The sequence below is a fragment of the Stegodyphus dumicola genome, chromosome 1, assembly GCF_044657685.1.
Source record: "Stegodyphus dumicola isolate Sdum_Otavi_A_Nest chromosome 1, ASM4465768v1".
Lineage (NCBI taxonomy): Eukaryota > Metazoa > Arthropoda > Arachnida > Araneae > Eresidae > Stegodyphus > Stegodyphus dumicola.
The window spans coordinates 180894703-180922414 of NC_140768.1; the positions used below are offsets into that span (position 1 = coordinate 180894703).

Below are 27712 nucleotides of genomic sequence, written 5' to 3' on the forward strand. Positions count from 1 at the left end.
TTGTTAAATAAATAGAGTGGAGGAGCAAGGGAAAAATATATGAACAAATAAACATTACTACTGAAGTAACTCACAGAGTCTCATTATTCAACTACTGCACAGCAAACACGAGATAGTTACGTTAATTACATCCAGCATTGATTAGAAAACCGATGAGCAGAATCCGATATATTTTATATACATCTTACCTCTCAAAAGAGAATTTCTAAGAAGCTTACCCATGATTACATTTTATGTATCAGGAACAGATCCAGACAAAACCTCAGGAAATTAAAAATATTATAATACTTTCAGCATTTTAAGATTTAATGCTATCTGCAGAGGAAAACTTGGTGGAAATTATCATTAGGCAAAAAAACACGATCTGTTAAGATAATTTGTAGCTTTCTTCCTCTAGTAAATGAACAGTTCGTGATTCTTCAGGGCATCTTTCCGTAATCAACATGCAGGTCAGCAACAAATAAAAAAGCAATCAATTTTGCTTCAATATGCTAAATTACTTTTCATTAGAAAGGAGCAGTCAAAAGATGACACACACAGTCCCATCCAAATATTACCCAAGAACGACAAAAACAAACTTAAAGTGAATTTTTTTTTTTTTTTTTTTTTTTTTTTAAAGAATGTTATCTCATTAAAAAAAAAATACAACATAAAATAAGATTTTTCTAGTTCAATTTTTGTCTTTTATTTAATATTTACGCTATTCTAAATGCAACTGCACTAACTTAATAACATAGAGTAAAAATTAAAATGTGCGGCAAGACAAATACATTCTAGATAGTTACAGGTGCTCAGACCTTATTCTTCGAGAAGGTGTTGGCAAAGAGAGAGAGACTGTGACAGAGATTACATAACTATAATTCATGTATTCTCCTAAAAATGTTATATTTTGACTCAGGCACCTATGTGTAATTTATACATAAAAGATATAGCTATTAGATAATGTTATTTTATTAAATTCATTGCAGTTCTGAATTTTTTTTAATTTTTTAATTTCAATTTTTAGTCTAAAGGACGTTAGCCCAGAAGGGCTATTCACTTCGTTTTGGCATCTTGCGTTGTTTCACTTTTCAATATGTTGCCTCCAAATACTGGAACCCTGTATTATATTTAAAGCAATTAAATAATAAAGAATCTGCATAAATGTATGTATGTTTCTCGTATTGTGATAAAACAAGGGTGCCTAGAGCCATCTAATTTTGAATAACGTAATCCTCCCCAGAATATGGGCATCTGGAATCCCTAATTTGGAATTTGTTTTATGATCTATTTCATATTTTGTCAGACATTAAAGAATTTTTGATTAACAAACTCAACGATTTCAAAGCCAGGAATGGCAACACTGTAAGAAAAAAAAAAATTAGTATTAAAATTCTGAAAAAAAAGGTTTTGCTTAAATGCTCTTATTTGCAATCCTAATTCTTGCTTTTTGCACTCAAAATATGCGCACTGTTTACTTTCCAGCTCGGAACGGTTAGACTTATGTCTAACCGTAAATGTCTTCATAGCATCATTTACAAAAACTTCACGACAAATGATACACACCGGAAGTACATCTTTATCCGTATATTCGGGTCAAAGAATAAAGACATATTTTAAAAATTCACTGTCATATTGCCTGGTATAAGGTTTTTTTTTTTTTTTTTTCTTGTGGACACTCAAGTCCTGTTTCGCTGTCATTTTTTTAAACGTTGCACTGGTATTCAAAACATTCAAAAGCGTGCCTTATTTACTCTTCACATAATTAAGGGCTACAAATTATTTTTCTTAGCTCTTATGTAAGTATTAAAAATTACCTGTAAATTAACTTTTATGTTTGCCAAAAGCAGTTAACCCTTTCATTGCTGACTTTTAGTATACACTCTACAATTCCATGCTCTCCGAAATATCCAGTATACAAAACTAGCGCCTGGGCAGCTCAACATCATAAACACATCGGTTTTAAAGCGCATGCGCGCGGATTTGGAGGTTGGGGGGAAGGAAGAGCAAAGCTTTCGGCAGGGAAGGCTCAGGTGCGAGGCACTTAACAGGCTTCTAGGCTGGGAAAGCAGAATGTTCCCTAGAATGTTCGCCACATTTAGGGACCTCATCAATTACACAGCCGGGCGCAATTTACTCGATGCATAAAATTATTGTAACCCTTTCTCTACTGCAAACACTCCATCGAGTTAAAAAAAATGTGCGGGATGACAGATGACGTGACAATGATAAAGTGACAAATGTGAACACACTCGTGTTGCCAACCTTCAAATACGCGTTTGATTATTATTGCTCTAAATGCCTTAATATGCAGAAACTTGGAATTGGATTCGGTTTAATTACCATCACGTTTCACTCGACAACTGTAAACAAAGTTCAAATAAATCAGATAAACAGTTTTTCATCTCTTCTTATTTTTACTTGCAGTTTTCTTTCCATACTTTCATTGAAGGTTTGTCTACTTCTGCAATTATGTTCTGCAAACTTGCTGATATTTTATTCCGTTTTGCTTGGGGAGGAGAAAATTATTGGTTAGATTATATTTTTTTATTATAGAAAAATCTCGAGAGTCATCTGTCTTGGGAAACAAGCCTTGGTAAAGAACTTTCTCAAGAAACTCACTCGTACTGGTATTATTTATACAAAAACTAACTCCTACCCCCCTTAAAAAAAATAGAACAAGCAGTTAACTTATTAATTTGCTAGGAATCGAAGCCTGGTGGAGGTATCAGTGTTCTGTGACTTATCTACTTGGAGATAGGAAGACCTAAAGAGAAAACTAAGGTACTTCATTTTATTTAACCATCCAAATAATTAGCAAATAAAATGAATAATTTTAATTAAAGCAATTAGGCAGTCCTAGGGATAACAAAAATCCTTGAGCCTTTTACGATTTGTATTCATTTATATCACTGTTGTTGATTTCTCTTACTTAGAAAATAGTGAAATTTGATAAATAAGAGTTGCTTCATCATTTTCTCCTGAAATGATAGAACTAGTATATCATAAGTGCATTGCATTACCAGTTATACTGTATGTGCTTTTGGCATAAATGCGTCTTATGTTTCATATTTTCATAAATTTTACCCATTTAAAGCAGTTCTGAACAATATTTTGTACTTTCAATGCATAGATTAGACATCATTCCTAATTTGAAAATTATAAGTCTGTTTCATTTTACCGACTTTAAGAGAAAAACACGTGATATTCAAAGAGAAAATGAGCTTTTATTGGCTTACAGCTTTATGTAACTAAATGGAATCATATTCCGTTCGTGGCGAATAAAACGACAGACAAATATACTGAATTTCACAGAAATAAATTTGATATAATCTTGCCACATTTAAACTATAGGAATTAGGCTTAACATATACCTGTGATTTACCAAATCTGAAATTTTATGCGACAAATAATAAAAATCGTTTTTGAACAAATAGCGGAAGCATTTTAATTTTGATCCCAAAATATTTTATAAATGTTCCGAAACCCCTTTCCACTCTGAAAATATAGAATACAAATTTCCAAACATTCAGTTTACATTCTGAAATGTAAAAAGCTCAGAAACTGAAAACTGAATGTTTGCAAATAATTTTGCATAAATGAATTCAAGCATTTGAATTTATTAGTTTTCACTTTAGAGTGTTAAAAAAAGAAATTAGAATCAGATTGATCATAATGAATTTTTAAACGAAATTTCTTAAAACTATTTTTATTTCATAAATTTAATCTTAGAATTTTTACTGAGTGGTCGATCAGTAGCTTATCTTATTAGAATTATATTAGTGACTGGTAAAAATCGATTTTAATTTCCTTTAAATTTTAGTAATACGTCTAATACTATTATACCCTGACATGAAAAACTAAAAGGAAAATTAAAATGGAATAAGCGTAATTTCATACCTGCTAAATCTTTATATTTCTTTATTATTATTATTGTTTCCCTGTAAAGAGTTTTATAGATGCGTAAATGCTAAAATTAAAATGGAATAAGCCTAATTTCATACCTGCCAAATCTTTATATTTCTTTATTATTATTATTATTATTGTTTCCCCGTAAAGTGTTTCAGAGGTGCGTAAATGCTAAAAAAATCACTCGCCCAATAATCATCTTATATTTAGTTATTTTTCATAATTAAATACCAGATCGTTAGGCGTCGTTAAGGTTAAATCAAGGGCGTATCAAGTAAACATTATTGAAAAATCTAGAAATGACATTTACAGGCAAAAAAAAAAAAAAAAAAAAAAGTTACCTGCATTTTTGGGGGTCCAAAGAAGTAAAAACATCTTGCTTTCACTATGTTTGAAATATGAAATGATAATAGATTTTTCAACCACAAGCAGGCTTGCATCACAGGGACGGATATGGACCCGAATCTTAATTCCTCATAAGCCTATTTTTCGCCCAGAAAGCAAGTTAAGTGTGCTGGATGTTCGAAGAAAGTAATACCTACAGCCCCAGGCTGTGTTTAAAGAAGCTTAGTAAAGGCCATCAGATCTGATAGATCGAAATAGCATCTTTTCCCAGAACATTTAATTGAAAGCAGAGGCGTAGCTAAGGTGTTAAGCGCCCGGGAACACCTAAGGATTTTGCGCCCTTTACTGTGTTCCAAGAATGGTGTGTGTGTGTGATTATGGCAAAGCCTCGAGGGCTATCTGCCTAAGAGGAGGGATGCCTTCGTGGAGGACTTTCTAAGGGAAACTGGCTCGTATACACGTTACACATGGGGAAAACCACGAAAACGCCCATGCAGCCAGCCCGTTCGCGGGATTCGAACCTCGGACCGAACTACCAGTGTTCAGCGACTTTACCGCTCGGCCGCTGGTGGGCGTTCCAAGAATGGAAAACATTTTATTCTGAAATGTGTACCATCAATTTGCCGCCCCTTGGATGCTGCGCCCGGGGACGGAGTCCCCCCTTGGCCCACCCTAGCTACGCCACTGATTGAAAGCAATTATAAATAAACGTGAAAAGTATAGTTTTTTTTTTTTTTTTTCATTATTATAGTTGCAGAAAAATAAGTAAAGGATACATTTTTAAAACAGTCTAAAATCTGGCAGATTTATAATTCAGTTTAAATTTTATCTTTATAACTCAATTTTATAACAAATAGGTGTTCTTGATTTCTGTCCTCTTTCAGGTTACGTTGCTAATTTATCTAGCGTCTATTTCAATTTTCTTCTGCCAACATAATCCCCCCCTCCTTTTAGTGAATTAGATTTTCTTAGAGCTTTCAACATTCTTCGTAATCATCCTGTGTGAATTCTTGATTCACGTACAAATCATCTACCAACATACTACAGGGTGTTTCTAAATGAATATAGGGGTTTTAGCACTTTGTAGAATTTATTACGTAAAACTTGCAATTATAATTAATACATGAAATGAAAGAGCAACTCAGTTATACCTACAAGCTTACAAGTGTTCAATGCGAGCATCTTTCGTCACACGGCACACATTAAGTCGATAGTCCAGTTCTTCCGAAACGTTGATTAGTGTCTGCAGTATAATTCTTGCAACAGCTGCCTCAGTCCTGTTTCTTCGGTAAGGTAGGTCAGCTGATAGTGGAGGTACACATACACAATCTTTTATGAACTAATTTATAAGGTATTTCTCCCACTTTCCTAGCGTGCCTTCGGGTTGGAGTGGTTCTGCAAGCTGGGCCGGTATTCCAGAGGTCCGTGGTTCGACTCCCGGCGAAGGCGGTTGCTAATTTTTCATCTTTCCGACTTCCAAAAACCTTATGTCTCTACAAACTCACGCGATCCTTTATGAACTCAACACTCTCTTTACTAACCCTTGGCCGTCCTGTAATCTTCCCTTTGCAAAGGCAGCCGGTGTTTTCAAACTGATAATACCATTCACAGATGTTTATTATCACTTGGGGGATCACATCTGAACTTAATCCGGAACGCACGTTGTACAGTAACTGCAGATTCGGTCTCTCCAAACTGCAGAACACAAAAACGTTTCAAATCACTAGTTGCCATTTTTGCTTTTATATGTACCAACAAACAGAACTGTTTGAGTTGCTCTTTCATTTCATGTATTAATTATGATTTTAAGTTTTATGTAATAAACACTACAAAGCATTAAAACCCCGATATTCATTTAGAAACACGCTGTATATTTAAAACCTTGTATGCGTCCAAAAATAACAATGAAAATCGGCCTAAAAGTTGCTTATACTCATTGGTCCGCCTGTCTCATAAGGCGACTTGGTCAAAATTCCACTTGCAATCAGCGAGCTTCAAGCTTTTGTGAAAGAAATGCCATTTCCTCCTGCAGGCCCTCTTTATAGCAACTGCCTTCCCCTCTGTCTGAAGATAGTAAAGCCTAGTAAAGATTCCTACAAAAAGTTTTAATAGTTTATCAGGATATTTACTTATCTATCATCATCATCATCATCATCTGCTTAACTGTGCATGTTCATAGCGTAGCATCACATTGCCCCAAATCTGAAGAAAATATACCGTCTTCTCATACAAATTCAAAGTGAATTTCATGCTATTTGAGGTCACGCAGCTGCATTTATGATGGAGCCTCTCTAACGACCGAATTATTTTTCTTGAGATCTTTGATTTATTATCAGACTAAATTCGTACCAAGATCAATCACGCGTTATCGCCTGTAAATAAATGAGCAAAATGGAAAATAATTGCCATTTTGCACAAACTGGAAGGTTTCCTTTGTGGTTGTGATCAGGAGACATTAAAATACTATAATTTTAATATTGAATATATTTTGCAATTTTTAACAAGGGATTTTATATGCATTGTTTGTAAACGTCACTTACTCCAATATAAATTGAATGCATACTAAAGAACAAAATCCTTTTTCTATAGCATGATTTTTCTTTAAAGTTTAGGAAATGCTTTTAATGCAAAATAAAACATTATTTGCTACCTGAATTCCGTGATTATTTTTGTGAGTTTTATAAGATTTTTAAAGGTATCATCACATATACCAAATAAATCACTGAATTCCAAATTTTCTATTTTCTATATAATGGTGCATAATGAAGTAGCAAATAAAGTAGATTTTCTATATAATGGTAGTAGATAAAAACTTTATTTGCTTCCTGAATTCCGTGATTATTTTGCGAATTCTTGACTTGAAAACTGTTAGAAAAGATTACATTAAAGAAGAAAATGTATCCTAGTGCTCCATTAAATGGAATTCTTGAACTCACGAAATGGTGTGATAGCTTGACGAGACTTTGAATGATTCATTACTGATCAGTTTGAAAACATTTACGATTTAACGCTTACTGATGCTCATATTTAACAGAATATCTTTGGAAAAGGGATGCCAGAGTAAATTCTCAAATTTTTGCGAAATCGTTAGTGTAATACTAGACCGTGAATTTTTCACGAATGCTTTCTAGCGTTTCATGTGTCAGTGTACCAGCAAATCGCTCGTGCAAATCGCAAATTTTTCGCGAAACGTCGTGATTGACTTTGTGACCGTCTTGCGAATGTCTGTAATTTTTCTGGGGATAAGATCACTGCCCTAACAATAATCTCCGTTCCTTAACTAAGGTAAATAATAAATAAATAAACTGAAAGATTTCAGATTTTATATTACGCCCAAAGGGGCTTTTTTTTAAAAGCTTTGTGTGTTACCTTTACATGTTAAATAACATGTTCTTCGCTCTTAAACCATAAAATTCAATTCAACAGCAATATCACAAAATATTTAAAAGAGCATAGCTTTAAAATTTGCGATACCCAGTCTCGCGTGCTGGAGATTTTTTTTTTTTTTTTTCCCTTGCAGTGTTGCCATTGCTCGCTTTGAGTTTGTTAATCAAAAATTCTTTCATGTTTGACAAAATAAGAAAACGATAATAAAACAAATTCCAAATTCGGGATTATAGATGTCCATATTCGAATGAAGGACTACGTTATTCAAAATTTAATGTCTCTATGTAACGTTTTTTCACAATGCGAGAAACACACATACATTCATGCAGATTCTTCGTTATTTAATTTCTTTAAATATGATGCAAGGCTCTAATATTTAGTGGCAACAATTTGAAAAGCGAAACAACGCTTATCCTGAATCGACGCAAAATGGCAAAACGAAATTAATATCCCTTCTGGGCAAATTGCCTCTTTGATAAATAAATAAATAAATTTAAAAAAAAAGAACTGAAAGCTTTCAGATATTACATTACGCCCAAAGTAAATAAAGGTAACACACCAAACGTTTTATTAACGTTTGGTGTGTTACCTTTATTTATTAAATATCACTTAAACCATAAAATTTCATTCAACAGCAATACCGCAAAATAGTTTTAAAATGAGCATATCTTTAGCATTTCCGACATAGTCTCACGCGCTGGAGATAAATACGTGTTTTTTTTTTTTTTTTTCTTTTCGTATTGCCATTGATCGCTTTGAAATCGTTGAATTTGCTAATCAAAAATTCGTTAAAGTGTTAAAAAATATCAGATCGATAATAAAAAAAATTCCAAATTTGGGATTCCAGATGCCGATATTTGGTGGACGATTACGTTATTCAAAATTGGATGGTTCTGGGTACTGTTGTTTTATCACAATGCGAGAAACATACATATATTATGCAGATTCTTCATTACTTAATTTCTTTAAATATAACACAGAGCGATAATATTTGGTGGCAACAATTTGAAAAGTGAAAGGGCATTTAAAGTTTTCAACATGAAATTCCAAAACTAAATTAATAGCCTGGCTGTTAATCTCGTTTCTGGGCTAACGCCCTTTCGGCTAACAATTTTTTTACTCATACTCATGTTAATTTTATTTATTTTTATTATGAAAGTAATCTGAAAATTCTTGGTACCAAATTAATTTCAGATTGCGAAAAATAAATTTAAATAATACTTAAATGTAAAAAAAATATATATTAATATTTTTAAATTTTTCATGTTTCATTTTACCTGAAATCGAAAATAAGTCATAAAGATCTATCTTACTAAGGCAAATTAATTAATATTTGAATTATATCTAATTATATAAAGAAATCGCTACCATTAATGTTCTTGAATTTGTTTCGCAATAACTGCACACAAACTACCGTTTCTTTTTCTCGCAATACAAATACTTAGTAATACAGCCTAAATTGGCATTTAATCAAAACTAAGTTTAAAAGTTAAAAAAATTCTGAGCGACACATTTTTCCCTCCATCTTTTTATGGGACATAAGCATATACAAAAGTCAACAAGGTTAGATCATCGAATGAAAAGTTATTTTAAAAAATGTCGAATTAGCATACTGACATTATGTAAAAGATTTGAAAAGGTGGCAATAGTATTATCCGATATCGGTGTACTGGAAGTATATTCATGCGATGTAACATCGAGTTAATTTACCAAACTAAACAAAATACCAGAGAAACTATAAGATTTAAAATTATTTCCTTGACAGTGAACGATTATTTCTAGAGAGAAAAAGGACCTTATAAATCTAAACGCCAAAATGTCAACGGAACATTGCTACCCGGTTGTACGGAAAACAATACGCATTTCTTTTGTTTTAGAAGTTACGTCATATATTGTCGTGAAGCTGAATGAGCTTTTTCGATCAGAATTGCAGTAAAAAGTGAAAGAGGCGTAGTAAACCAAACAAAACAAGAATTACATAGTGTGTGTTATGTGTAGTACTTTAGCATTGGATTTTAAGACATATATAAGAAGAGTTTTATTACATCTCTACTTTAATTAAAGCACTAAATCCCAAAATATAATAAAAATGAGTCATATAACACTTTTTTTGCATTTAAAAATGTTTTCCCCACCTTTCCCGGACGTTTTCGATATATTTCACAAATTTAAAGCTATGTGACATTTATTTTTCACTATCACTCGCCTTTACAGAAGCCGGAGGAAATAAACTTCCTTGTGCCATTAATTACTCTTATTATTCAAATCCTTTTTATCCGTGACTTTAACAAACATTTTAATGAGGCTTGGTTTTTATTGACAGAGGTAAATTAATTATTGCATTAGCATTACAAAAAGAAATCTCGTAGAACCGACATATTCCTTAGATGAAAAATGTAATTGAATTTAAGGTTTTCCTGGTGTACACTGCATCCCCCCTAAAAAAAACAGTTCTATATCTCCCGTTCTACTGGGCCGATTGATGAAATTCAAATTGCGATTTTCATGTCTCGAAAGTGCGATTTAGGATATATATTAGATTTATATATATCATCATTCTAACAGAGGTATTTTGACACAAAATCGGACTTTTTCTGGAATGACATGCCAATTTGTTTTCCATATTTCGATTCTGCGACTCAAATTATGCCTAAATATTAAATTATGTAAAATTTTGTGAGAAATTTACGGAGAAATTCAGAAATTTATTTTGGTGTATTTTTTTCAGTTTTCGCCAAGAATAATTTGGTTGACGGACTTTTTAATTTGTAGCAACCTATTTTCCTTTTCTTTTTTTCATTGTAGACGAGCGGAAAAAAGTCATCGTTCATAGTTTCAAATGATTTTAACAAAGTGCATAAACAATATTTGGCGTTACTATTGCTCAAAAAAAAGGATATTTTGATTAGCAAATCCAACGATTTCAAAGCGAGCAATGACAATAATCTACGAGGGGGGGAAAAAACGCAAACACATACACATTTTTATCTCCAGCGCGCGAGACTGTGTCGGAAATTCTAAAGATAGGCTCATTTTAAAATTATTCTGCGACATTGCTATTGAACTAAATTTTTTGGTTTAAGTGCAAAGAACATGATATTTAATAACTAAGGGTAACACACATAACGTTAAAAAAAACGCCCTTTTGGACGTAATTTAAAATCTGAAACATTTCAGATTTTTTATTTTTTATTTTTTATTCTTTTTTTGATTAAATCATAAAATATTGTAAAAAATGTAATTCAGTGTGGCAGATACTATTTCGAAAAAGAAACAAAAAAATTAGAAGAATCATCTGATTCTAAATATGAGAATCAATCTTATAACTTTTCAGCCAGCTTTCTTATAAAATATGAAATATACATATCCTCATAGGAAAGTCTGGTTTTTGATTCAAACATGAAACCTACTTCCCCGTGCTGAAGTTGTACATTACTACATCCTTACAGAGCTAGATAATCAGTTTCTACTTGAAGTGAGTGTATTTCAAAGATTAATTCCTTGAATGTTTAGAGGCGAGCTACAGAAAAGATACATTCTCATAAATTTCTACGCTAAAAATTATTTTTAGGTCATTATGTGCGTTTCTTGGAAAATATTATGTTAGTTTCATATAGGTCATGAGACAGAAACTCAGCATTCTCATTCTGTAGAGCGCATTTAGAGGCCCGCGCCCATGAAAGCATTTTCCAAACCCATTTCTTTTAGATACTTAACCCAGAATTACTAATTAAGGCTAAAGAACCTTAAAATACTGTGAAATGTTTAAGAATTTCACAAAGTATGATTTCAGTTAATGGCTTTTTTGACATCAATTTTCCTTTGGTGTTCTACTTAATTAAAAAAATAAAAATTAGTTCAAATTTAAATAAAAAATTCAGAACACACATATATCAAAAAGCTAAACATATATTTCATCTTAAAATTCACATGTTCTTATTATTTGAATTAGATTTTAATGCACAAAATATAAATTCTTCATAGATGATCCATTATACTATTAGAAATTCACTAACTCAATGAAGATCAAGAAAGTAAAATGAGCAAAGTTGTTAAATATATTAAACAGTATAAGGTAACAGAAGCGGATGCAGCCCGACCCACCTAACTAAACAAGTTGGTCCCATGGTCATGACAGGCCATGCCATGTATTTTCTCCCTCCTTCCAGCATGCTCTTGTGGTGTAACGGTAGCACAACTCCGCGCGTATTCGAGAGGTCTAGTTTCGAATCTCGGCGAAGGCATTGCTCATTTTTCATGTATGCTGCTTCAAAATATCCCAACGTCTACAATAGCTCCTGAACTAAAACGTGGTACATAATAATTTGCCACCACCAGAATTTGGCGCCTCGGTTCCCTAATTCTCAGTCAGCCTTTAAAAGGATGAGTATACTGTAAGGTATTTTTTCCTTCCAGGGCATGCCTTCGTGGTGAATTCTCCTTCCAGGGCATGCCTTTGGTGAAACGGTAACACACTCCGCGCGTACTCGAGAGATCCACGTTCGAGGCCCAGCGAGGGCACTTGCTCATCTTTTATGTATCCTGCTTCAAAATATGAGACCTAATGACTCTATAGCAATTGTATCATTTTTCTCAAGACACTGAGGAATATGTAAAGCTACCTGCAACTGCAAGCATTTGCCAAATAATTCCTCATATAGCTTTTGCGAAACAAATATGCATATAAGAAGTGAACTAACAAATTATGCTAAAGTATGAATCTTAGTATGTATCACAAAAGATCAGCGAATATTATAGTTGGATAATAACGCTTATGACATTATGGTTTAATTATAGCACGGCAATTACTTTACCAGGTTATTATTAGATATATTTTAATAATGTGGCACTAGCAATTACCACAAGATTTGAAATTTTTAAAACCCTTAGAGTTTTAAATCCTCAGTTTCATATAATATTATGACGAAAAGTTTACCGTAGAGATTTATAACTATTTGAAAACCTTCCCAAGTATTTTTAAAAGTCTTTAAATAAAATATTTAAAAGTTATTAATAATCATATTTGAGTCTTTAAATCCTTTCTTGAAAATTGTTATGACCAGTTAATAAAATGAAATAAGAAATATAATAGTTTACTGCCTGAAAAAAATGTGCTGTGCATTTCCAATATTAGAAATCTGTGCAAAAATAATAATTAAAAAAAGTCTGAAAGCTTTTAGATTTTATATTACACCCAAAGGGGCGATTTTTTAACGTTTTGTGTGTTATGTTAATATCGTTTTTTTTTTAACGTTTTGTTAATATCGCAAATAATTAAAAAAGAATATATCTTCAGAAATTTCGAAACACAGTCTCGCGGGATGGAGATTTTTTTTTTTTTTTTTTTTTTTTTTTTCGTGCAGTGTTGCTATTGCTTGCTTTGAAATCTTTGAGTTTCTTAGTCAAAAATTCATCAATGCTTTACAAAATATGAAATAGATAATAAAACAATTTCCAAGTTTGGACTTGCCCATATTCAGGTGCCCATTTTCGGGAGCAGAGATCCATTAATCAAAATGTAATGGCTCTAGGTACCTTTGTTTTACCACATTGCGAGAAAAGATACATACTTTTATGAAGATTCTTCTTTATTTAATTTCTTTAAATATAATACAGGGCGATAATATCTGGTGGCAACAATTTGAAAAGTGATTCAGACTTTTAAGTGTTTTCGACACAAAATGCCAAAGCGAAATTAATAGCCCTTCTGGGCTAACGCCCTTTGGTCTTTAAAAAGAAAAGTTCAATTTTTTTAAAATAATAAATTTAAAATCGTAATTTAAGAGTTGGAAAATGTATGAATCTTTCCTCACCCTTGCAAAAAAGGTGTGTTTGTTACGTGTTACGTAGCATTCTCATATTCCGTGTTATCCAGTTGAAACTTTCAAGAAAAGAGTAGCACAAATCCGGCATGTTGTAGCACTTATTTACTTATTCAGAAGTCAAACAACAAAAATCAGCGTTAATTTACAAAATTTTCACAGGACTAGTTTCGATGGTTTTACCGAACCATCATCTTCAGCTGCAAAACCGCAAATGAACAAGATAGGAAATAACGTTTAGATAAGATAAGAAAGCCTGGACAAGAATAAGCAAGTGGCGCCATCTGTTGGCGAAACCAGAACTAAAACATAATTTCTCTAAAAGCCGAAGGACAGTCTTCCAGTTCAAGTAGTTCAAAAAATCTTCCCATTGTAAACATCAAGCCAATAGTTAATATTTCTAATGTTAGTCTTTCAGAAGAACAAGAGAGAATTCTAAAATATAATTTTAACTTCTCACAAACCTGTAAACCCTCGATTCCAAAGATTTTGGCTCCTATCGAAAAAGCTTTCAAGTTCAGTAAAGTTTCAGATTCACAGAAAGAAATGATTAGGCATCTTATCGCTCATAATGTGAAATTCAATAATAAACCTTTGAAACCAAATCTAACTGTGAGAGAAAGAGCTACAATGCGCGAGATTCATTCTAACCCGGATATTGTCATTTCAAAGGCCGACAAAGGTGGCCAGATAGTCGTCATGGATAAGAACACTTACATCGATGGTGTCACTAAACTCTTAAACGAAGGACCATATAATCCGATCCCTAAAGATCCTTCACCTTCGGACTTATCCAAAATAAAAACTGCGATCAAATCTTCGCAAATCATTTCAAGCAACTTAAAACATTCGCTTATCCCATCTGTTGCGAATTGTGCCAGATTATATGCTCTTCCCAAAATTCATAAAAGTGGTATTCCTTTCCGCCCTATTGTATCAAATTTAGGTACTGCCTCGTATCCATTAGCTAAATATTTAGTTTCTAGATTTTCCACTCTATTAGACAATAACATTTACACCATAAAAAATTCAATAGAGTTTGTAAAAGAGGTTAAAAACATTTCTCCTCGTAATTTACTCATGGTTTCTTTTGATGTAAAATCATTATTCACCAATGTCCCAGTGGAGGGTGCATTAAGATGTCTAGAAACCAGACTTCGCGAATTTCATTTCTCTTGCATCGAAATTGATGAGCTAATTTCTCTCACTCAACTCTGTTTGAAACAAACACATTTTGTTTTCCAAAATAAATATTACAAGCAAACTGAGGGATTAGCCATGGGAAGCCCCCTCAGTCCCATCCTGGCTGATATCTACATGCATTATTATGAATCAAAATTGTTTGAAACTTTAAACTTCCCGGCATGGTTCCGCTACGTAGACGATACTTTTACCCTGTTTGAAGGTAATAAAGATGATTTAAATAGAGTTCTTTCAACAATGAATTCTATTGATCCTGCTATTCAGTTCACTTTTGAACTTGAGACTTGCAATTCTCTTCCGTTTCTCGACATTCTGGTCACACGTAACACATCCAACTTCAGTACTACAGTTTACCGTAAACCTTCATCGGTTTGCCTTCCACCACACTTTAAATCATGTCATCCGACTAAACAAAAGTTAGCTTCATTTTATTCCTATGTTTTCCGTGCTCTTCAAGTTTGCTCCTCCAAACTAGCCCTTGATGAAGAACTAAATTATTTAAAAGCAATAGCTATTGACAGGGGCTTTTCACCCAACATTATTAATCAAGCAGTTAAAAAATTCTCATCTCAACACACTAAAAGCCACACTCTTATTTTAGGAGATTATAAAAATTCTGTTGTCATTCCCTTCTTTCCATCAATTAGCTATAAAGTTGCACATATTTTGCAGAAATTTAACTTTCGGGTTGTTTACTCTCCCATCAATAAAATTCCAACTTCTATACTCAAGGACCCCATTCCGGATATGAATTCCTGGGGTATTTATAGGATTCCTTGCCAGTGCGGTTTAATTTACGAGTACATTGGCCAAACTAAGAGAGCCTTAAAATTTCGCGTCAAAGAACATGAGGCATATGTTAGAAAAAAGGAAACACAGAAGTCTTCTGTTGCTCAACATTGTTGGTCCGAAAATCACACTTTCAATTTTTCTGCTGCCAAAATTATTCAAAAAACATCTTCTATTGGAGAACTGGATTTTCTAGAGGCATTGCACATTCATAAAAATCTTTCTGTTCTAGTTAACGATCCTAATTCCAATCCAAATTTGCCTTCGGCTTTTAGAGAAATTATGTTTTAGTTCTGGTTTCGCCAACAGATGGCGCCACTTGCTTATTCTTGTCCAGGCTTTCTTATCTTATCTAAACATTATTTCCTATCTTGTTCATTTGCGGTTTTGCAGCTGAAGATGATGGTTCGGTAAAACCATCGAAACTAGTCCTGTGAAAATTTTGTAAATTAACGCTGATTTTTGTTGTTTGACTTCTGAATTAGTATTTATTCGGCGTGTTATTGTGTCTTACTTATTTACTTATTATACCACGGAAGAAAAGCTACCCTTGCGTACACAACGTTTTCGTGGCAGGGGTCATAAAACACTTGAGGACAGTCCAGTGTTCTGAGGAAACTTTTGACGAGAAATCACTCTTTTTTTCCCTTTTAAATTTTCAACGAAATAATAATAAAAAATCTTGCTTGACAGTTGCTCATGTGCCCTAGAAAGTTGCTGCCATACGTCTGACAGTACCAAAGTTTGAGAACCGCTGAATTAGGAATCGCACAGTAACATGCACTATAAAGGAATAAGTTGAGTGAGGCCAGAAGATAAATAGGTCGAAGCTTAAGTATAATTATTGCAAAATATTGTGGCCATCATTTAAGTTTCAATTTTAACTGAAAAAATATTAATTATTTTTTATTTTTATACTTCATTTTTTTTCCTTATTTTGGCCTAATTTCTAAATCGGATTGAGCATGTATCATTGTAGATTGAACCTTCGCAGACTTGGATGATTTGCCGATTAATAACTCGTATTTTCTTGCTTTCTTCTTATGTAAGCCTCATTAAATTATTATAATTATTTTAAGTATTATTAAGTCTTTACAGAGATTTTTATTACACATAATTTACATTCTGAACGATATGATATATTTATACGATCTGAATGATATTTTTATACGATTATATGAAATTAAAATTCTTTGGTAAAATCTCTCAAGAAACTTTTCGGACGACAAGAAATTTAAACTTCCCTAGGAAAGAAACTTAGAATGGTTAATACTACTTGATAATAGGTGAAAAAAATTGAAAATAGGGAAAAATAAAAGGTACTTACTCATTGGCACAATGGTTGTAGTAAGTGTGGTTCCTGAAAAAAAAAAAAAAAAAAAAAAAAAAAAAAATTCAGAAACTAAAATCTAAAAATATTTTTAGTAATTAATAAATTAAATTTTTAATCATTTGAATAGCAATGTTATCAAGAGTAATTATTGCCTTGATATACAAAGAGCACGAACTTAAACTAAAAATTTAACAGATACTTGTTATCATCATCCTCTGTAAAAAGCTAAATTTACACTTTTAAAGCATTTGGTAACAACACTTTCACTCCCCCTCCCAATATTATTCTCTCTCTTGTTCATTATTCACTACAAAAGTAAGCAAATGGTTGATGGATCAGTAAAGAGATTAATCATGATTGTTATTTGCTCATAATTTCTTTTAAATGAGACATTTCTAAGTAATTTTGGTATCAACTTACTATTCACGCCACGCTGAATAAAGTAATTATATTATGAGATAAGCAGAATTATCTCATAACATAATTACTTTAACAGTTGAAAGGGCTTACATGAAGCATTATTATCTACACATTAAAATATAATTTATATGCACGTTTAACCACATGCTTATTAACCACATCATTATTTTTCTTAGTAATATATGATTACTTACAAATAAAAATCTTAGATCTTCATTTTAAATGTTCCGTCTATTTTCAATGTTTTGTAGTCAAATCATTTCCCAACATAGTTTCTAGCTATTTCTCTACTGAAAATGTGAGTGTTTTTCAAGTCAGCCAACAAAATAATTTACCTCTGTAGTCTTAAAAGTGTAAGGAAACAATCAATTGTAAATTAAGAATATTTTAGAAATTTATCCCAACTTATAAAGCATCGAATATAAGGTGAATAAAGTTACAGGCCATGAAAAACACAGCTATATTAATTTCAATTTCTTTGATTTAAGACAGTGAAAGGGCACTTCTGGATATGTTTTTATCGTATCAATTAATTAGGTGTCTCAAGTAATAAAATTCAGCAACCATTTGCTTACACTGTAAGTTCTTTGAGCAAGAGCAAGTGCTCAACTGCCCATGAAATAAGAATGTCATTGGTTCAAATCTTAGGTGGAATAGAAAAGTATTACATTTGATATATTTCATTTATATTTTCCAGAGGTAACTGCTAGTGTAATTAGCTAAATGTGCTGATTAAGAAGGAACAAGAAATACATTCAACAGCATTGCTTAGTGGTTCGTACTGAAATCCCCACACACACACATCCATATGTCCAATGAGAAAAGATCATCTTCACAGAATTTTAACCAAGTCAGAACGATGGCAACATGAGCAGGAGTCATATAAAACCATATATTGCATTTGATACAATAAAAGCCTTGATGCGATATGCAAATTAGTAATTTTGCTCGGTGACATGGCTTGGTACCGATTCATCATTTTCCAATTAATCTTTGCTCAAAATCGTGCCTTTTTTCCTCTGTCATTCTTTCTTTGCGAATAACAAACACTGGTGATTTCTGATTTCTCCTTTCTCTTCTACACCCAGTGGTGTAGCTAGGGTGGGGCAAAGGGGGGACATTTGTCCCCGGGCGCAGCTTTCAGGGGGCGACAAATAGATGATATGAAATTTTAGAATGAAATGTTTTCCATTCTTGGCACAGAGAAAGAGGCGCAAAATCTTCAGTTGTCCCGGGGCGCTGAAAACCCTAGTTACGCCTCTGTCTGCATCAAATATTAGTGTTTGGAAACAGTAGCTTTGTATTACCTGTTTCATAATAATACATTTTATTCATTTTGATATGAAGTATATGAAAACAATTACAGCTACCTTTCGTAAGTCAGCTTTATGAATAGTTAAGAGAAAAGCATTATCGTAGCAGAAGTATGTAAACATCGTTTGAACCAGAATCGTAAATAAATCTAGATGGACAGAATTGCTTTCATACATCTAATTTGGTTATTAATTTCAAATACAGTTTTTCCGAATACATATGTTTATTCGATTTTAAAATGCAACTCTTAATGTCAGTACCAACAGCAAGAGGATTGATCCTAAACAAAAAAAACAAAACAAAAAAATAAATAAATAAATAAATAAAATAAAATAAAAAAAATTAAAAAATAAATTAAAAAATAAAATAATAAATAAAAAAAATAAAAATAAAAAATAAAATAAAATAAAATAAAATAAATAAAACATTCAAATAGATTTAGCAAATATTTTTTAATTTTGTCACCCTTTTTTTATAAGCACTTTTTATAAGAGTTATGTACCCATTTAAATTTAAAAAAAAAATCTGTGATTCTAAGATACACTTCTTTTTTAGTCTAGATGGAGAAAAGAGGTTCACTTTACAACCGTAGAAATAAAGAGTTAGTCTTATAAATTTTCAAAAAAAAAAAAAAAAAAAAAATCACATGAACGCAATATCATTAACCCTTCCTTCCAAAAAAATAATTAGAAACTTTAAGACTGCTTCACCCAGGTTTAAATAAGTAGTAGCAAAATGATCACTATCATTAAAATGTACTGCAGGCAGAAAACAAATTAGCTGGCCTTACTAGAGTCGAAAGTGGAAGCATTTGATCAATTTATTAAATTTTTCCTGTATTTTATGAGACATGTGAACACTGAACAAGTCTTTTCCCCATTTCTGATTTAAAATTATGAACATCTCCGCCGCTGTTTTTATCAGAATTCCTATTGCATTTTTTAGTGTTATAAGAATGGGCCCAGCCGCCCAGTCGGTATAGTGGCCAGGGAAGCTGACTGCGATGCCGAAGGACCTGGGTTTGAATCCCGGAGAAGGCATGGTTGTAACTGTCCGTCCCTTCATAGGAAAGGTGATGGTGGCCCACCTATTAGGAGGGTGACTCCATAATAAAGAGACCACCACATCCGGCCTTGTATAGATTAATGGACTGGGTTACATTTGTAATTGTTCACAATCTGCCATTAGAAAAAAAAAAAAAAAAAAAGAATGGGCCGTTTGTTTGAGGCATCAAAATTTTGAATTTACAGATTTAAATTTTTGAATTTATTAGATTACGATCATGCACACTAGGGTAATCTGCTAAAGTGAAGTGATGCCTTCGTTGAGGCTAAGGAAAACTGGGTCCTATTAACGTTACACATGGAGAAAAACCAGGCAACTGCTGTGTAGGCTAGTCCTTTTGTCAGAATTTGAACCAGGTCAAACTATCAGGATTCAGCGATCTTAGCTTTAATATATAGCCGTATGGAAAGATTATTATTACTGATAAATTCCAAGCAGCCGATTGAAAACAGTATTGTATATAACGCTTTTCCATGCTTCCAAAATTACTTAATTACTACAAATAGGTATATCACATTACTATAAAAAGGTAATTTCTTAGACTGATGAAATAGGGAGATAACGTGAGCAGAGAATTTAAGCTTGTATCAAGTCATTTATTGGTTTTGTATATAAAAAAAAAATTTTTTAAATTTATTCAAACCTGTGTTCCCTCTTTCGGATAGTGAGGTTTTCAGCAAAGGATGAAACGGTAAAACGGATTACTGACGAGGGAAGTGGAGAATGACAGAGGATGAATCCTATGATTTTGAGTACAGAGCAACATCAGAAAGAACGAGTTGGGATTTCACCGAATGCAATGCCGTTCAAAAGAATAATAAACAATAAACGACCAAGAGTGCCTGATGAACGCAACCGGTCAACTATATAGTAATCAAGAATGCCGCATGAAATTAAAGGTTTTCCTATCAAATGTTGGATATAATTACAGTCCATTGCGCATTTTTAAATTTAAAAAGAAGACGACGACAACTGACATAAACTAAACAAAAGAGAAACAATTTACTTTCAGATTCATAGTTGCCATCATTGATACTGCAAGGTTAATTTGATTGCATTACACTACAGCAAAAACCTTTGAAACTTAAACCTTGAATGTCAGAGTATAACGTATCATTTTCAGCTACAATTAGATGTATTAGTCACACCTTATTCTCGATCATTTCATGAATCTTATCGAAACAAAACATGTATAAATGTTAGATCTCGAGACGTACATTGAATCTATTTTTATAAATGCTCATTTACTCTGCATTAAATAAATCAAGAAGGAAAATTACATTAGAATGCTGAATTCATCAGTCGCAGTTTTTTTTATTTTTTTCACATTTTAAAAATTATACAATTGACCTTGCTGAAACCAAACTTCTTAACATTTGTACTTGTACTTGTTTTCAAGAATACCTAACTTCCGCTTTATTTTTAATACGTTTTAACTGAAAACACGTTAGACAACTTCACACGATAATTATTTATATTAATCGGCCTTCATAAGGTATTAGAAAAAAATTATTTAATATATAACGAACATGCTATAATTTTTACCATTAAATTAGATTATTGGATAAATTTTTTATAGTAAAAAATAGAAGATGAAAAATTTCTTTGCGCTATAATTATTGACAAAATGATTTACGTTAATGGCAAAACACGACAAAATGACTAAGTACTCTTTAAATTCACATAATTTGAAAACTTTATGATGTTCACCTTGATAAATAAAAACTAAATTATTAATAATATTATTATTAATTTATTGACAGAACAAAGTTTTTTTTAAAAAAGAAGATATTCAAGAAATAAAATTTTTATTTAAATTTAGTTTGCTTTATAATTTAGCAGCAAATACTAAGATGCTTGGAACACACACACACACACACAAAAATCATACGTAATCTACATATTTATCTGTACAGCATTTACGACTGATATTTTATGTTCAGCCTTCGCTTCCCAGGAAGGAGTTAAAAATTCAGTTTTCAAAATGTAAAATAAGTGAATTAAAAAAAAAATCACTTATTCTCCAGTTACGTATATTCACGTCCTTTTTTTCTTCCCAATGTGCATGAAGCCATCTAGCTCTACAATATACAATTTACAGAGCAATGAAAATATTGCAGACTTATTTAACTACCGTTTTTGGGTTTCGATAATTAAACATAGATGCACTGCATGCATTTAAGCCTATTTTTTTAATCCCCCCCCTTTAACTTTTTCTTCTTCAGTCATTTGACTTGAAATTATCTGTTGTCGAAATTAAAAAGCGATACTTCCGCTTGACACTTTGGTTACCGGAAGGAACAGAATTCCAATGTATTTTATAAATCCTCGATTTAAACAAGTCATCCTTTTAGAATAGATCCAAATTCCATTCCTAAATAAAGAAAAAAGGATGCAAATTCTTACATACTTTCAGATTAAGTACAAACCAGAAGTTAAAAACTACGTAATATTTTATTTCTAACTATTTTTCTTGCTCTTAATTTGAGATTTTGAAATCTGATGGTTACAAAAGACGCCGCATTTCACGCAATAGACGAAGCCAGCGACCGAGCAAAATGCTATCCTGTGAGTATCATATAAATAGAATTCCACTAATCACGGCGACAAAGGCTACCATTGTCTTCGTTCATCTTTGGGATCATTCAACTCCGAAGAAACAACGAACTGAGGACGAAGTGCGAGGAAAATCCAATTCATGAGATTCAACATACACATTCGGGGAATATTTATCTCCAGTATCATCGATTCTCCTTCAGCTATTGTTGCAGCAGCTTAGACACACCTGAAAAGAGATGGCGATATACTTCCCTCCTCCGCGAACTCGAGTGCGATGTGAATACTGCTCTATAATGGACGGTTTAGTGTGATATTTACGATACAATATCTAGAATACTTTATAGTATGCCGCACGTTTAAGGTCAGTTTTTGTCTTCGGATGATAGAATAAGTATGCATTTCCGTTTGGGTTCAGAGGCCTAAGTTGAAAAAATGGCAAAATGTTTGCGTTCATTTGAATTTTCCTTGACGCATTTTGTCCTCTTGATTTCCTTAGAATAAACTTATTTAATACAATAATATTTTAATTTAATTTATGTACAGTATAACTGTTTATGTACAGTATGTACAGTACAACTATCCGAATCACTTTCAGAATTTAAGAAAAAAATTAAGACGGAAACGTAGTGTTGGAAAATCAACGATTTCAGACATTAAAAAGGAGCAAACCTGCACTTTTAAACTTCGTGTCACTGCTTGAAAACGAAGATAGAAGCTCTTCGAGAAAATCAATAAAGGCGGCAAACAAAAATTTAGAAGGTGTCGTTTTTAAGCGGTTTTTGCAGCAACGTTGTATGGAAAACCCAATTTCGGGTCCAATTCTTTGTGAAAAAGCTAAGATCTTAGCTCAGAATCTTCGTTGTTCACCCTTTAAAGCAAGTAACGACTAGCTAAGAAATTTTAAGTTTAACCTAACCCAGATATTCAGCAAGCAATGACTTTCAGCACTTGTAAGTACTGTGCAGTAAGCTATATAACATGTACATGAAAGTTCTCCATTTCAATTAATTAAAACCTCTTTTTATACAGTAATTAAAGTGTATGTAGACTCTTTCTTGGGAAAAAATCCAATTATCCTAATTTTTTATTATCCGAATGGTGTGCGGTCCCAGTTGATTCGGATAACGGGAGTTCTACTGTACTTTTAAGGAACATTTGAATTTCCTTAACATGTCTTTTTAACTCTTCAGTGCATGGTGATGCATATATGAATCATACCAATTTTTACTGAATTTAGCATTAAAAAAATTACAAAGCAAACAGTTTACTGGGCTGATTTTTATCTTACTATACCCACAGCAATGTTTAGCTATTCTTTTCCCTAGTAGATGGCAACATAAAACTGTACTCTTTATTTCATTAGTGCCAAGAACATAGAAATCATTTTTGTATTTTCAGTGGGCAAGTTAGCTTTGTATTATTCATTAATTCGATGTTAGACGTTTAAAAATTTTACTCTGTATAGCTGAAAGTATGTAGTTAAGAGTTAAAGTTAAGAGTTAACTACAGAATTGTTTTAAAATGAAATATTTCAGTTTTTCTGTTTGATTCATATATGCATTTATGATTAGACTTCACTCTAGAGTGCAGTGTGATGCATACTATATGAATCAGGTTAAAATTTAGAGTCGATTTTTAATTATACGTAAGACTTCATAATACCTTATATTTCATGATTATTTTTATATCAGCACCACTCGATATTTACATGAATTATTCTTATTTATAGTCATAAAATATTAATTTTATGTCTCTAATTATGTAGTATGTATATAGTTTGTCTGTATTGAAAATTCCTTTGATTTTTTTTATTTATGTTCATTACTGGGTTAATTGTTTTCAAACTATTTTTTATGTGGTCTCGATGGAGCTTCCAGGTTGCAAGCTCCTTGCAGAAGAGCAACTGAAAAGAGTCGAGGAGAACAAGAGTTGAATACGTTGCAGACTGCGGTGGAAATTAAATATGTAATTTAGTGTGGAAAGACAATAAGAATGTGCTCCTGTTGCTTAGGTTTGCTGGGAAACACCCCATTGAATAGATATCAAGATTCGATAAGAAGAAAAAAGAGGCAGTTACTGCGGGATCTGCCCGAATGTTGTGAAACGATGCAACAAACATATGGGGGTGGGCGTAGATTTGCTGAATAGCCACATAAGAAGATATAAAATAACTCTGAGATCGAGAAAGTGGTACATGAGATTTTTTACCACCTTTAAGACCTTGCGGTCATAAATGCGGCTGCTGTACAAAAGAGTGTCTCTACAGAATGGCGGCAACCCCAAGGATTTGCTAAACCAGACCGCTTTTCGGGTTTTGTATTGCTGAACATTAGTTGGACTATGCACAATGGGTGAAATTTCACTTTCTAAGCGTGGAAGACCGAGAGGTCTTTTAAAAAAATATTACAATGTGAAAAGACAGGTCCTGCATCAAACATTCCTCTAACCTGCGTCACACAGGATAAAATTCAACATGTTCCCATATGGAATAAAATTTGCACTCGTTGTAAAATGCCAAACTGCAAATTCCAAACATTTATTGAATATGAAAAATGCCCTGTAGCATTATGTCTAAATAAGGATAGAAATTGTTTCGAAATTTTCCAAACAACACAAATTGCACAATAAATATACATGTACAAAATATTTGATACATCATTTTTATTTAAATTTTCATCACAATTTTAATCTTTATAAAGTAATTAATTAAAGTCAATATGTTCTAAAAACAACAAAAAAATTAAGTATTTTTTGCCAGCATTTATTACATATATTATTGTAAATGATTTTTCTTGTGGTTTACATTTTAGTGCTAAATGCATGACGATGCATATATGCATCAAACCTAAAAATTCAAAAAATAAACAATAAAAAGTGTTAAATAATTTTTTTAATATTTTTCCATATTTATTTCAGCCATGACCATGAAAAAAAAAAGTTTGGTAAAAATATAAAAAATCATACATTGAAGGGTTAAAACATCTAAAGGTACAGGGATACATCACGATTTTAGACACATGCCTGACACTACATACATCGACACCCTCACTTGCCGGCACACGATCGACACGGGACGTCAAAAACCAGTTTCGATCTCATCCCGGTATTTGTTTTGTGCCGAGTCGATCCTGTGCACTTATTCTAAAAAAAAAAAAATTATAATTTAATCAAATCCTTTCATTCTTGATTTTGCATCTTGCTCATTATAAACCTTGTATACTCTCTGCTAAAGTCTATTTTACGGTGTCTGTTCGTTAAAAATGAAGGTTCTAAGCTGTGCTGATCCTGATCAGTGTCGATTGTGACAAATTTGTGAAGGTTACCAAATGTGTGTTAAATCCTCTTGCTCATTATCAAAGTGTCTTTTTGTTCGTGGCTTTCATATTCCGGTAACTAGTGTCAATCGTACGCCGATATCGGTTCTGTACTAGCGTCAATGCTGTGCAGTGTCGATCCTACGCAATGTAGACTTTGTACAGTGTCATTTCTAAGCAATGTTGATCTCATGAATGCATGCCACGATACTGTAGTTTATATTCTATTCGGTCTTCTTAACCCTTTGCGGCACACTGTCTCTGGTCTGGACACACCCAAAAATTTCCTTCTGTACGCAAAGAAAAGTTGAATGAAAAAGGATTTATAGGTTACTATAGGTTACTCTGAACCTTCTTTATTTATAGTAGATGGCAGCTCAACACAAACCAGTCCATATATTTTAGCTATGTTTAGTTTTTTAAGACCCTCATTTTTCAAAGAAATCTTCCAGATTTTTTTAGGGTATAAAAGGAATTGTTTGAAAAGAAATTTCTATGTTATTTTTTTGGATGTATGCTAATATCCTCATTCTATATTAGTTTTAAATTTTTACCTTGAAATCTTGCCTAAAATCAAACGAACCCTAGGTGTGCCCAGACCGTGCTCACCGATAATCTAGGACAACTGAGAATCTGTATTCTTTGTCTCCCCGCATCTCATCGGTCAATTCATTGACAACAATGCTCGTTTCAGCACTCTTTTTCGAAGCTCTATCCAATCAGTGTGCCCACAGAATTAAAACGATAAGTGCTATCTTCACAAAATTGTATTGTGTACTCCTCTAGGCCTAATTAGACTGCCTACTTTTCTTTTTATCAAAACTCCGACTTTAAAAGGTAGCGTGCGGGAAAGAGTTAAAGTGGTATTAAAATAAGTTAAAGGAATTTTTCGATTTTCCTATGCATATGAATTACATTATACATATGCACACTGGGAAGTAATAAAGAACTCTGTTTCTTATCGTTCACATATTCACGGGATTAAAACTCGTAGAAATGTTCTTTTCCATTCGGATGTTCATTAATTATTTGAAGCAGAAGATGCGGTTTTAATCACTTAAGATTTCGTGTATGTCGTCCTTCCTAAAATTAACAGTTTGAAAATTTTAATTTAAATTGAGAGACTTCCTATTTCTTGTTTTTCACTTGAGATACGATTAATTTTAATTTCAATGTATAGTATCGTCTGTATAAAAGTTTGAAATGTTGCGACAGTTAACAGCATATGGATAAAATACATGAAATTTATGAATTTCTATGAAAAAGAGAAATTCACGAGAGTAATACAAAGTCTTTCTATAAGACCTTGCGCAAGATAGTAACTGCTATGAAATCAGACAATCTGGAAGTTCACGAAGTATCGTACAATAACTAAGGTAATATGGAAGTTGAGGAATAAAGAATGTATCTCTGGAGACATTTTCTGAAATTAAAAGCTTCACAATAGTATGAAAAATTGCAGATGTGAAATGCGATTGACAAAATGGTGTTTATCGAATGCTTGATGCGCAACTACTGTAATTTTTTCTTTGTAAGGTAGGATGAAAAACAACATACTGCAAAAGGCAATAGAATGAGTAAGCGTTTATTCAAAGTCGTAAAAGCTTAAATGAAAGAATACACTTTGTTTACAAATTATGCGCATAATAATTTTACACTTATGTCCCTCAAGGCTGAATAGCTTGAATAACTTTTGACAGGTAGAGTTGCGAGTACTTAGCCTGAAATAAGCTGTTAATGCAATAATACTTGTCTTCAGCTTGCGAACACTACAACGCATCAATAGTTATATACCAGAAAACAATTTCATTATTCGTTGTTCTTTGTTATATTTCAATGGAAATTTGGTTTCAGAAAATGCCCAATGTTTAATTAAATAACAAAAGCATATTTGTATTTTATAATTAAAGCACAAATAGTAAATGAAATTTTCGGTTTATTTAAAATAAAGCTGATGAAAATTATCGTTATTTTAATTTCCAATTATAATACTGTCTGTCTACGAGAACAGTCCCGCCACAGTGTCTGGCGGCCGCTATAGGGCTAGTACATTTCATATAGGGGCGAATTAAGGGTTGTTATTTTGTTTTTGGCGACTGTTGGCTGAGGGGAAAAGAGTTTATCATTCGTCTTCAAAACTACCTACAGAAAATGGACCAAGTCTCGTTTCTACGGCAACAGACAGCTGCAGACTAACTGGCGAGAGCTTTTCTTATGATAGACAGACTGTACATACTTATCTCAATATTTTCGGCACAAAACTACCGATAAAA

The 27712-nt window shown here is 32.6% G+C and overlaps 1 protein-coding gene across 9 annotated transcripts in view; it reads right to left on the reverse strand.

Annotated features, from left to right (window-relative positions):
- The window catches only part of LOC118183599 (grainyhead-like protein 1 homolog), a 177725-nt gene that overhangs the window by 115114 nt on the left and 34899 nt on the right, over window positions 1-27712 (reverse strand). For 8 of the 9 annotated variants that reach the window (XM_035353227.2, XM_035353214.2, XM_035353203.2 and 5 more), the window contains exon 2: window positions 16762-16794. The exons of the other annotated variant lie outside the window; for it this stretch is intronic. In XM_035353227.2, the coding sequence (XP_035209118.2) occupies window positions 16762-16794 (33 nt within the window). The remainder of the gene's footprint in view (window positions 1-16761; window positions 16795-27712) is intronic. 9 annotated transcript variants of the gene reach the window in all.